The sequence below is a fragment of the Balaenoptera musculus genome, chromosome X, assembly GCF_009873245.2.
Source record: "Balaenoptera musculus isolate JJ_BM4_2016_0621 chromosome X, mBalMus1.pri.v3, whole genome shotgun sequence".
Lineage (NCBI taxonomy): Eukaryota > Metazoa > Chordata > Mammalia > Artiodactyla > Balaenopteridae > Balaenoptera > Balaenoptera musculus.
The window spans coordinates 99,500,621-99,513,238 of NC_045806.1; the positions used below are offsets into that span (position 1 = coordinate 99,500,621).

At 41.7% G+C, this 12,618-nt stretch overlaps 1 protein-coding gene across 3 annotated transcripts in view; it reads left to right on the forward strand.

Moving 5' to 3' along the window:
* The window catches only part of DOCK11 (dedicator of cytokinesis 11), a 188,423-nt gene that overhangs the window by 66,238 nt on the left and 109,567 nt on the right, over positions 1-12,618 (forward strand). For all 3 annotated transcript variants that reach the window (XM_036840277.1, XM_036840275.1, XM_036840276.1), the window contains exons 13-18: positions 4,019-4,141; positions 5,642-5,724; positions 8,932-9,054; positions 9,258-9,334; positions 11,948-12,132; positions 12,221-12,286. In XM_036840277.1, coding sequence (XP_036696172.1) covers positions 4,019-4,141; positions 5,642-5,724; positions 8,932-9,054; positions 9,258-9,334; positions 11,948-12,132; positions 12,221-12,286 — 657 coding nt within the window. The remainder of the gene's footprint in view (positions 1-4,018; positions 4,142-5,641; positions 5,725-8,931; positions 9,055-9,257; positions 9,335-11,947; positions 12,133-12,220; positions 12,287-12,618) is intronic.

The following is a 12,618-nucleotide window of genomic DNA, read 5'->3' on the forward strand; positions in this document are numbered from 1 at the left end:
TCACTTGTTGAATTATCTCCTTAGAATAAATTTCAAGCATTGGGGTTTTCAGGGCCAAAGATTATGCTCATTGATACAGATTGCCCAATGGTAGGGGACTTGACATGTGCTGTCACTCCCCTCTGTGGGCTGTGGATCTGTGGTCGTTTTTCCCCATGTTGCTCCTCATTCCCTTACATCCTCTTAGTTTGTTACTCAGACTGTGGTTGTCAAATACTTGAACATTCCACTATGACGGCCTATGCTTCTAAAAGAGAGATTGAGCAAGACAGTATTACAAGTATTTGAGAACCTGCTATTGAATTATATGTCTAAAATTTTCCACACAATGTCAAATAAGTCCTTCTAAGCCAATGATGTATTTGCTGCATTAGTTCAATGTGCTCAGCTGTCTGTTCAATACAAGAAGTTTAAATTGTGGTTTCAGGTGTCATCCCACTTATAACCTAGGTCAGGAAGAAAATCAGCATTTTTTGCATATCTCTTGTGTGCCAGAATTTTCCATCGGTGTCTCATGTAAACACCATTGTCTTGTGAAATAGGATAATTATTGCTGTTTTGCAGATGAGGAAACTGCTGATCAGGGAGGCTAAGTAAGCTGCCCATCATGACCTGGCTGGTAGTGGTGAAGCTGGGATTTGAGCCTAGGTCTGTTTGAAAGACCTCAGTCAACAACATCAGGCAGTATGTAATTAAGTGCTGACGTGTATAACACAAGGGGAGTGGAGGAGTTTGGAATGTGAGGAGGGGTCAAGAGTCAGGAGTTGACTTAGAAGACTGCATAGAAGATGTGGGACGTGAGAGAGGCTTCAAAGGAATAGATGAGAGCTGGAGAGGTGAGAACGATCGGCAGCGGCCTCAAATGGCTTTATCATTTTGCACCCTTGTTCCAGATCACCTAAAGATACCAGGAAGCGGTCATTTGCTCCAATATTTGAACATTTTCTTTTGAAGAAGGCTTTTTCTTCATCTTCCTCCCGTTTAGGACTAGGATGCAGTACTGTGTAGGGAGAGACTGGGTGTTAGCAGATCTGAACGCTAATCTCAGCTCATCAATTTTTTTTCAGCAATTTTTTTTTCAGTATTTCTCTAGGTACTTTATCTGTATAAAGTCATTTAATTCTTACCACACCCCCAGTAAAGTAGGTAGGTCCTATTCCTATCCCCATTTTATAGATGAGGAAACTGAGGCACAGAGCAGTCAGGTGGCTTGCTCAAAGTCACAGAGCTACTAAGATGAGGAGCAGGACCTGAGCCTGGGTCTAGCAGGCTCCAAAGCCCAGCTTTCCCCCCTCTACTGTACTGCTTCCCTGTCACCCTAGAGACAGGGAAAGAGCCTGGTTCCCCAGCATTCCTGGAAAGGGCCGTCTGGCAACCCCGTCACCTCCACCAGGGCTGTTCAAGGGGCGGCATGATCTATAGGAAGAGGCCACTCCAGGGCTCGGTGGACAGTGGGGGCTTGTGGGCCATTCTAGGCCCTCCCCATCTGCTCCTTGGAGCAACAGCGTGACCACAGGAAAGGGAGGAAGCTGGGTCCGTTGACACCAAACAGCCACTGTGACCAGTTACTTCACTCTCAGCTGCCTGGCAGTTCCTTCCCAGATGCCCTGACAGAGCTCAGTCCCCCGTGTCCCCCAAACTGACCTGTGGCTTGTGGGCTCCCCGCTGGGGGGCAGCAGGTGTTGGGCGCTAGTGAAAAGGGGGCACTGCCGTCACGTGCCCTGCCGTGCCCTGGGGGCTAAGTGCTGGGGACTGGGCTGGGGGGGACCTGGCCCGTTCTTTAGAGGGAGGGGGCAGTGGAGTGGGTGAGAGTCACCCTCCGGCGGGGGCAGGCCCATCCATGCCTCCTTGGTGGGGCAGGAGGGAAGGGCCAGAGGCCTTGTCCTGAAGAGCCAGACTCACAGCGCGCACAGGATTCCTGGGTTTTCTCTGGTTGCCCTTCTGTGTTCCGGGGACGGGGAGAGCTCGAAGCTGCTGGGGCAAAAGGCGAAGCAGCCCCAGAGAGTCTCCCCCTGGGCCGGAATCCTGGTCAGTTGGTCAGTGAGCATCTCTGTGCCTCAGCATCTGTAAAGTGGAGGTAACCATAGCACCTGCATCCGGGGTGACCGTGAGGCTCAGACAACGTGTGCTGTCCCTAGAAAGCACTTGGCTCTGTACCAGGCCTGCCGAGTTGGCTCAGTAAGACGTGGCTGCTATTCAGAACAGTAGTAACAGTGATAACAGATAAACGAGTGAAAGCAGCTTCCTCTTATCAGTTGTCAAATCCTTTAAATGATAATATTCGTTGCTCGCATCAGTGTGGGGAAACGGCTGGAGTACTGGGCACGGGGAACAATAGGCGCTCAGTGAATGTTAGCCATGGCAGTAATCGGTGTTACTGTTCTCGCCAAGCTGTATCGCGTGAGATGTTGGAAGCCTAGGTCAAGAGGCTGAGAGGCTGTGTATTGTCTGGAAGCCCTGGCTGCAATCTTCACCCACTTACTGCATGAACGTCTCTAAGCCTCAGTTTCTTAATCTGTAAAATGTGTATATCGTAGCGCCTGCGTTCAAGGGTTTTTATGAAGACTGAGGGAGATGGTGCACGAAAACTATCTAGCACAGTTATGTGACGATCAGAAAGCAAGAGATCGCACTCAAGGTGCACTGCTCAGCATACCTTCTGCGGGAGCCGCTCGAGCAGTCTGCCAGCTGCATGTCACAGCCCGGGCAACACGCTCCTGGCAGAACCAAAAATCAAGTTCTGTGATCTTGAGACGCTTTGGGTTACTCTGGCAATAACCAGGTACCCAATGTGCGTTACTGCATTTAATCCCCTCAAGAAGATTACAGAAGCGCTCTTAACTCTCATCATCCCCCGTTTCATAGATGGGAAATCTGAGATGTAGAGAGGATACGACTTGCCTAAACCCATAAATGGTGGGGTCAGCATTTGAACCCAGGAAATTTGACTCCCCGAACAGTTTTTAACCACTTTCTTCCATGCTTGCTGCTTGGGAATTCAAAGCTAAATCAGCCATAATCCGGGACCCTTAGAAGCTGCTGGATTTGGGGGAATAACTTAGCGTCCTACACTCGGTTTTCTCTTCTTTCCTGTCTACCTCAGAGGGTTCTTTCTGGAACAGATGAGCTACCGTGTCTGAAATGCTTTGAAAACTGGAACACACTATCTTAACACAGTTGGTAATATACCAAGCAGAAAAATAAAACTTGGTAGAGTCCCAGTGATGGATTTTTACACTTGAATTCATTTGTGTGGTACTCCTTTAAGCAACGGACATAGCCAACTAACAGGCTATTTGGAAGACATTATATTTGGAAGGAGCTGAACTGGAACAGGAGATGATATGGTTGTTCCACATGCCTTCAAAGAAAACTCATGGAACTTGGGTTGCATCTACATTGGTACCTGAGATAAAGTGTTTGGGAACTAAAGGAGTTTTGGATCCTCTGTCCTCTACCTTTACGTTGAGAGCACCAGAGCTCTTTAACTGCAACAAAGGAATGTTTTCTATAGGATGATTCAGTTTTTATGTTATACAGAGCAGTAAAGTATTTTCTTCCTTCTTAGCTACCATCAGTAGTAGTTAAGTGTGAGGGAATTGCCCTGGAGTTACAGGCAGTTACATTTAAAAATGCATATCCGGTTCCACTTCAGAAAGGCACGCTATTTTTGCACATGCCGCTTAAGCCAAACAATACACGCTGTACAGATAAGGCCTAAGGATGCACCTCGCAAACACCGCCGAACACAAGAGACTAAGCAGCCAGGGTGACACCTGTGCTTTGGGGACTAATACACGTGAAATTGGTGACAAAATAGAAAATCCATTTTGAAAGGAACATTGGGAGCCTGGGAAACTGTATGAAAGGAAATGCTGTCTATTGCCAGGGCCCTGGACATGATACTATGTTGAATATCAACATTCTGTGCTAAACACACCACTAGGAATCACTAACCAAACAACTGTATATATGAGGTTACATTCAAGAAAAGTCTAACGGAAGGAATTTCTTCCAGGGAATTTTCTCAGTGACGAATCCACATCCTGAAATTTTCCTGGTTGCGAGAATTGAAAAGGTGCTCCAGGGAAACATCACGCACTGTGCAGAACCCTACATCAAAAATTCCGACCCGGCAAAGGTATTTATAAAGATCGTTTGTGAGCATTTCAGCCTGATGTAGAATTTGCCTTTTATTGATATTTTAAATGGTATCATCAATGATTCCTCCCAAAAGAAAACAAAAAACAAAAAAACCCCACAACGTTCTCTCAGCATGCAGTATTTTCTGAAAATGTTGTATACTATGTGAATATGCATGCTAAGGCTTGAACGTGACTTTTTCCCCTTTTCCTTTATGTCCTTTTTACATGACGATCTGATTTTTGCTTGTTTATCAAAGTAAGAGCTAAAGGCTTTTAGGCAACACCTGTTCATTGATACCGTATCCTTGGCAATAGCTACCCTTTCTTTACTCCCAGCCCTGCAATACAGGCTTAGAATGTCAGAGCTCGGAGGATAAAAATGACCCAGTCCTGCAGTTTCCAAATGCCAGTCTGTACTCAAATTTACTGCTATCTGTGATGAAATGAGAAAAGAAAGACAAGATAGTGAGCCATTCATGAAACTTCAGTGTATTTTATTCGAAGGGCTGTCCTTTATTCTGAGATTTTTGCCCTTCCTACTTTTTAAACATTATACCTGTCTGTCTTTCCTGAAATGTTGACATATGAAATGGCAGGGATTGTTTTTTACCATCCAGGGGCTTTAAATGGCAGCCTTCAAAGTCGGCAACCCATATAATCATCCAAATTTCTGGATCATGAATTCCAAACTTTTGGAAATTATTGATCTAGTTCTCTCGTCTCATTTTATAAATGAGAAAAGTGAGGCCCAGAGAGGGAAAGCATTCGTGGCACAGTTCATTAGCGGCACTCCAGCTGCTGAGTATTTATAAGAGTCGATCTGTTATATGTAGCATTTAGCTGTGTGTGCCAATAGTGTTTATTAAGTGGGAGATGCTGAGGAGACCTATGACTAAGTTGTGGGAAAAGAAACTCTGAACAATATAGATAAAAGCCTCTAGCATTCTGTATCCCTAGGGGTGAGCATACAGCCAGCATTTTCACAGCCTGTTTAGACTCTATAGGCAGTTAATCTCCTTTGCCATCTTCCAGTGCCTGTGCAAACAGCAGTTCCTGCCCACGCTAAACTAATTGCATTGATTCTTGGTCATTTGGCTTTTATCTTGGGAGTAAAAAGGTCAACGGCACCCAGAACAAACTTCTCCCAAGAATGATGAGTGTCTGCCTGCTCAGGTTGTGAAAGGAAATACACATTAAAACTGCTTAAATTTTCCCAGTAGTGGTCTTTGGTGCAAAACATGCCCTGCATCTATTTTGTCTGTCTTCTGATATCTCGATGAGGGCTTTGTTGATGAGAAAACACAGAACCTTTAGGAAATACTTTCGTCTTGAAAAGTGGGTGGCTGATGTGTGTTGTGTTTTACTTGTAGCTACTTCTATATATTGTTTTCCTAGATTTTGATGTTTTATATCAGTAAGTTGGGGCAATTATTTTTCTGGGTGAGTCCCTGGTAGTTTGAACAAATATGATCCTATCTTCTTATTTCTGCCCTTAGACAGCCCAGAAGGTACACAGGACAGCTAAGCAAGTGTGTAGCCGCCTTGGACAATACAGAATGCCCTTTGCCTGGGCTGCCAGGTTTGTACAAATATAATCCTGACCCATCTATTCACACTCATATGTGAAGTTGAGGGCTGTCGTCTTTCCCAGTAGCATTTGGAAGTCTGTTTCTGACAAGCCAGTTACATCTTGGGACACTTGGGATGTGTCTCAGTCCATTCGGACTGCTATAATGAATTATTATAGACTGGGTGGCTTAAACAACGACATTTATTTCGTACCCAGAGGTTAGAAGTCCGAGATCAGGGTGCCAGCATGGTTGGGTTCTGGTGAGGACTCTCTTCCAGGTTTTAGATAACCAACTTCTTGTATCCTCACGTGGTGGAACGAGGGCGGGCTAGCTCTCTGGCCTCTTAGAAGGGCACTAATCCCATTTATGAGGTCTCCATCCTCATGACCAAATCACCTCCCAAAGGCCCTACCTCCAAATATCACGTTGGGGGTTAGATTTCAACAAATGAACTTTGGCAGCATGGGGCCGGGGTGGGGGGAACGATACAAACATTCAGTCTGTAACAGTATATGAGAATTCTTTCTCTTAGAATTTGCTGTGCCTCAAAGACCTTTCATTTCTTCAAATGTCTTGCTTCAGGGAAATTTTCTTTGGCTTGGGTTACTGATCTGACTGACACCACTTAATTTTATTGCATTTTAAAGCAGAGCTTATTTGCTAAAGTGATGGAATTTTTTTCCAGAAAACCAGAAATTCTAGTGAATTATGTACAGTGTGCCCACTATTTCAGAGTTGGCTGGGTTTATGCTTTGAAAAGCCATCATAGAGTAATTCTGAAAAACATACTAAAAATGAGAAGGCAAAGAATGCTGTTGTTAAGTGCAAGTGTGTAATTACTTAATAGATTTTCTTGCTTTCTGATGACAAATTTGGCAACCCCTTCAGGAGTAGTCTATTAGGAAGTGTATTATCTATACCACATATCTGATGGTGGGTTACATGTTTTTTCTCCAGATCTTGCAAGTCTACCTACAGTGATGACTTAAAACGTGCTTCTTGCTTATTCCCCCTTTGAAGTACAAGTTCACTGGCTTGTTTGTGGTATAGCCTGTACAGCTCACTGGAACTTCTGGGGAAAGGGCACCATGTTCTGAATAATTCAATCAGTTACGTTCAGTGGGTGCTGAGGAGTAGCATAAGGATAGGAGATTCTAAGTTAATTAACTCTTCTGTCACTATTTACAATCATTTCATTTGGGAGAAGGTCTCAAAATGCATTGTATGTTGGTAGATGAAAAGACACCTTGTCCTTGTTTTGCAGACTGGTAAGAATGATAGCCAAGGATAGGTCAAGGGCAAAGAGTAGTGGAGGGTGGTATATTTAGGCATTATAGAAGGTGAAATATAGCCTGTAAATATAAGCATACTTAGTGATGCTCCAGCTGCTGCTGCTGTTATTATTTATAGGAATTAAGTGCTCAGTGTATAAGGCAGAGGTCTAAGTGTTTAATGTATACTTCCTTAAGAGGTGGGTATTGGGACTTCCCTGGTGCTCCAGTGGATAAGACTCTGTGCTCCCAATGCAGGGGGCCCGGGTTCGATCCCTGGTCAGGGAACTAGATCCCGCATGCTGCAACTAAAAAAAAAAAAAAAAAAAAGATCCTGAATGCGGCAACGAAGATCCTGCACACCGCAACTAAGACCCGGCGCAGCCAAACAAACAAACAAACAAATAAATAAATACCTACATACATACATACCCCCCCCAAAAAAAAGAGGTGGGTAGTATTCTCCCTCATCTTAGAGACGAGGAAATTGAGTCACTGAAGTAAAAAAAAAAAAAAAAAAAAATCCTTGCCCAAGTTCACATGGCATGTGTATGAATAGGGCCTAGCGCTCATGGCGTCTGAGTTCAGAGCCCACTCTGGACACCTGTGGCACACTGCCCCCCGCCCCCCTTCAGGCCATAGCAGTAGCTGCTTGATGCTGATTTGCCAGTAGAAAAATAAATTTTAAAATCTTCAAAGTTAGAAGCTTTGCTCCTCAGTTCTGATGCGGAATTATGCTGTTTTTTTCTTCCTGAATTATTTTGGTTGTCAGCAGTAGCAGGACCTCACTCTAAAGGCTTGGCTGGGGTATTTAAAAAATGTGTGATAAACCCCTGTTTACTGAAAATAAAGGAGGTATGCTTAGAAGTAGGAACAATAGTTAATGCCTATAACCACATTTTCAGAGGTTCTGCCAGGGGGAATTGTGCTTCTGGCCATAGCTGCTTCCAGTGTGTTGGGTGCTTGTACATTACTTCCCGATTTAGCAGTAAAATAGCTGCTTGAAAAATGGAAGAAGGGGAGGGGGAGGGAATAGTTCCAATTCATATTGGAAACTTTACATATATATTGCAGACTCTATAAATTGATCTTAAATATCTGATTCAATTTTTATCAACTTTATTGAGAGAGAATTTACCTTTGATTAAAATTCACATTTTATATGTCCAACTTGGTGAATTTTCACAGATATTTACAGTCATAAAACTACCACCCCAACCAAGATATAGAACATGTCTATCACTCCAGAGAATTTCCTTATATTCCTGTCCAGTCAGCCATCCCACCCACACCCAGGCAACCACTGACCTTAGATGACTTTTACCTATTCTAGACTATCATATAAATGGAATCATGCAGTATGTATTCTTGCATTTGGTTTCTTTTTTTTTTTTTTTTTTTGATGTGGACCATTTTTAAAGTCTTTATTGAATTTGTTACAGTATTGCTTCTGTTTCATGTTTTGGTTTTTTGGCCACGAGACATGTGGGATCTTACCTCCCCGACCAGGGATGGAACCCGCACCCCCTGTATTGGAAGGAGAAGTGTTAACCACTGGACCACCAGGGAAGTCCCTTGCATTTGGTTTCTTATGCTCAATCTGTTTTTGAGTTTCATCCATAATGTTGTATCAGTTGTTCATTTTGAGTAGTATTCCATCGTAAGAATATACCACGATTTGTTTATTCACCTGTTGATGAATATCTGGGTGGTTGCCAGTTTGGGGCTATAACAAATAAATCTGCTGTGAACGTTCAAGTACCATGTGGAAATATGCCTAGGAGTGGAATTGCAGGATCAGAGGGTAGGTGTATGCTTAACTTCAGGAGAAACTGCCAAATTATGTTCCAAAATAGTTTCACCATTTTATACTCCCACCACCGCTATTTTATCTTAATTTATCAATACTTTCGAGTTAAAAAACCCCTTCTGTTCCTGTTTTAGACCCATTTTCAAAGATATTCAAGGTTCTCTGGACCTGGATGGGAGATTTTCTCCTTTGTATAAACAAGACAGTAGCAAGCTTTCAAATGAAGACATTCTCAAGTTGCTCTCGGAATACAAGAAGTAAGTGTTTTGGAGTTACTGCAGTAAATCAGTATAATAGATGAATTATAATTTCTTCAAATTCTGAATGTGAGTCATATATGGGAAAAATCAAATGCTTCAGAGCATTTGGATTTGGAAGCATTTGGAAGTTTGGATAAAGTGTAACCAATGCACTTCTTAATCATATTTTTAAGTATAAAATATTCTTATTTTACACCTAGGCCAGAGAAGACCAAGTTGCAGATTATTCCTGGGCAGCTAAACATCACAGTAGAATGTGTTCCTGTGGACTTATCAAGTAAGAACTTACATATTGCAAATAAGCCTACAGAGTTATGCTTGAATCTCAGGTTTTTATCTTCTCAGTGTTTTTCTTGAGGTTTACATGGTATATTAGTTTCCTAGGGCTGCTGTAAGAAAGTATTACAAACTGGGTGGCTTAAAACGACAAATTTATTCTCTTGTGGTTCTAGAGGCTAGAAGTCAAAATCAGGGTGTCAGCAGGGCCATGCTCCCTCTGAATGCTCTAAGGAAGAACCATTCCTCGCCTCTTCCTAGCTTCTAGTGGCTGCTGACTATCCTTGGCATCCTTTGGCTTGTAGCTGCATCGCTCCAATCTCTGCCTCTGTCCTCACATGGCCTTCTATTAAGAGCACCAGTCATTGGATTTAGGGCCCACCTTAATCCATTATGATCTCATCCTAACTAAGTACATCTGCCAAGACCCTATTTCCAAATAAGGTCACATTCTGAGCTTCTAGTGGACATGAATTTTGGTGGGACACTGTTCAACCCAGGACACGTGGTAAATAGTTACAGATTAGGAAGTGAATTAAGTTGATTTTATCAGGTGCTGTTTCATGTATTATATATGATGTTGTGAGTGTGCTCCAGTGAGTTTCTGCTCCTCTTGCCTTGGATAAGTTTCATCAACGAAGGGATCCAAAAGGAGGAGAATCTCTTTTCTTGTCTAAAGAATCTATGATCTCAGGAGACACAAAAGACAATTTGCAGGAAATAAAATGACTTGTAAATAATTTTAAAATGTCCAATCTCAGTGATTATGCCACTAACACAAAGGTAAACATTTAAGCATTGTGATGTTTTTGTTCATCTATCAGATTTACAAAAATGAAGTGGAACTGTCTAATGCTGGCTAGGTTTTGGCCAGGCACCGTCCCCCATCATGAGTAGGAATACAATTTGGCAGTAGATATCCATGAATGTCCGTAACTAAGGCATTCCATTTCTGAGATTCTATCTAGCCATTTATTCACCGAATAAGCATTTATTGAGTAAACTTTATTGAATACTTACCAGATGCTTTGCAAGTATGGAGATTACAGTCTAGAAGGAATGACAGACATTAAACAAGAAAACAAATAAATGAATAATTTCAGTCTGTGGTTGGGCAGGCTGCTTTAAAAAGGGTGGCCAATGAAGGCTCACCATGTGACCCAGCCAGCATGTGGTGATTGGGACTGTACATTCTGCTCTGAGGGTGTCACATATGTAAAGATCTTGAGGGTGGGAGCTAGCTTGGTTTGTATGAACAGAAATGGAGCCAATGTGGCTCTAGTGTAGTGTGTGACGGGCACAAGGGAGAGTAGGAGATGAAGTAGGAGAAGTAGGAAAAATCACGTCATGTAGAGAATTGTAAAGACCATGGTAACTCCTTAAAAGACTGAATTTCATTCCAAGTACCATGAGAAGTCACGAAAAGATTGAAGTAGGAGAGTGGCAATTGACATTTTAAAACATCTAAGAGTACAATGGATTATTTTTTTCCTAAAGAAATAATTTGAAGTGTAAACAGGAGTTTATGCATAAAGGTGTTCTTTGCAGTGTTGTTTATATGGGGCGGGGGGATTTGGAAACAACCAGAGCCCAGCACTGTCAGTGTGGTTAAGGCAATTATGGTATCCAGATACCATGAAACTTTATGCAGCTATGAAAAATAATGTTTACAAAAAATTCATGAAATAAGACATCAGATAAAACGCCAAATAAAACCAGGATAAAGTTCTGTATACAGTGGGATTTTTGTGTTGTTATATAAAACATGCATAAGAAGAAGACTAGAAGAAAATATGCCAAAATATTAGCAGTAAGTTATCTCTGGGTAGTGAAATGATCACTTGTTTCTTTGTACCTTTACTCTATACCGCCAGATATTCTGTTGTAAGTATCGCTATAATAGAAAACCAAACCGAACGAAAAATATTGTGTCCTCAGGTCTGGCTCTCCGGGGTCTTCCTTCTCCATCAGTATTGCTCTGCAGCAAGGACCAGCAGTCTTAGAGCCCCTTAAGTGTATGAATAACCTTTACTACAAGGGGCTACCTCAATAACATGTGCTTCTACACCTCTCTGAGGCTTTGTGTTTTCCACTTTCGGGAGGATTGAATTTATCATTGGTAACACATCATAAGATTTGTAGTTTCAAAAGGCTGCCATTATTTCTTAAGTGAAAATTTGCACCTGCACCAAGTTAACTTTTTAAGAATGACTAGCCATGAGCTAATTGGCATAAATTTACTGTTACTTCCCTGATACCAATAGAAATTTGCAGTGAAAGCTAAATTGCAGTCACAGGAGGCAAAATGTAATGGATTTCTTTGCAGAGTTTAAATTTGTCAAAATTATGATGTGTTATATTTGGCAAATCACTCTACGTTGGGAATGAAATAGCAATCCACGTCTGGTTTGAAGGGTTTCACTAAAATCAGCATCAGGCTACTTACTCCTACTTGTTCTTCTGGGTTCTTAAAGTGGTTGTATAACTTTTTGTCAATCACTAAGAATTCTATTTGTTAAACTGCTCTTTGAGAACACAAATCATGTATATTTTTATAAATGCAGGAATGTGTTAATGATTGTTATATCTTTGCCTGTTCTTTTTTCTGCTATAGACTGTCTTACATCTTCATATGTGCCCCTGAAGCCTTTTGAAAAGAATTGTCAAAATATTACTGTGGAAGTTGAAGAGTTTGTTCCAGAAATGACAAAATATTGTTATCCATTTACTATTTACAAAAACCATCTATATGTATATCCCTTGCAGTTAAAATACGATAGCCAGAAAACATTTGCCAAGGTACACAGTGTAAACTATATATTTTGGGGTGTAAAATGTTATTTATAATTTTGTTTTGTCACTCATTTTGAATGATGAATCATTTTAGGCAAGGAACATCGCAGTCTGTGTGGAATTCCGGGATTCGGATGAAAGTGATGCTAGCGCTCTAAAGGTTTGTTTGTGATATTGATAAGCATGCATTTTTAGTAGAGATAGAGATTTTGGTACTCGGTAGTTCCATATGCTAAGTTTAATGTGTTTAAACGTCAAAGAAAATGTACTAATGTGACAAATGTTATATCGTCTTCTCTACTCCTACACATTAACTACAAGAACGCGTTAAATACTAAGAAATAACAAAATGAGTTAGGAGCATATATAGCTTTAAAAATGGGTAAGCTTCATATGCCAGATTTTTGCCTTTGCTCCACTTTGATTTTGCATTGTTCCAATGCCCAGTCACAAGGTCGTTTTCTCCTATGACCTGACAGCTTATAACGGTAC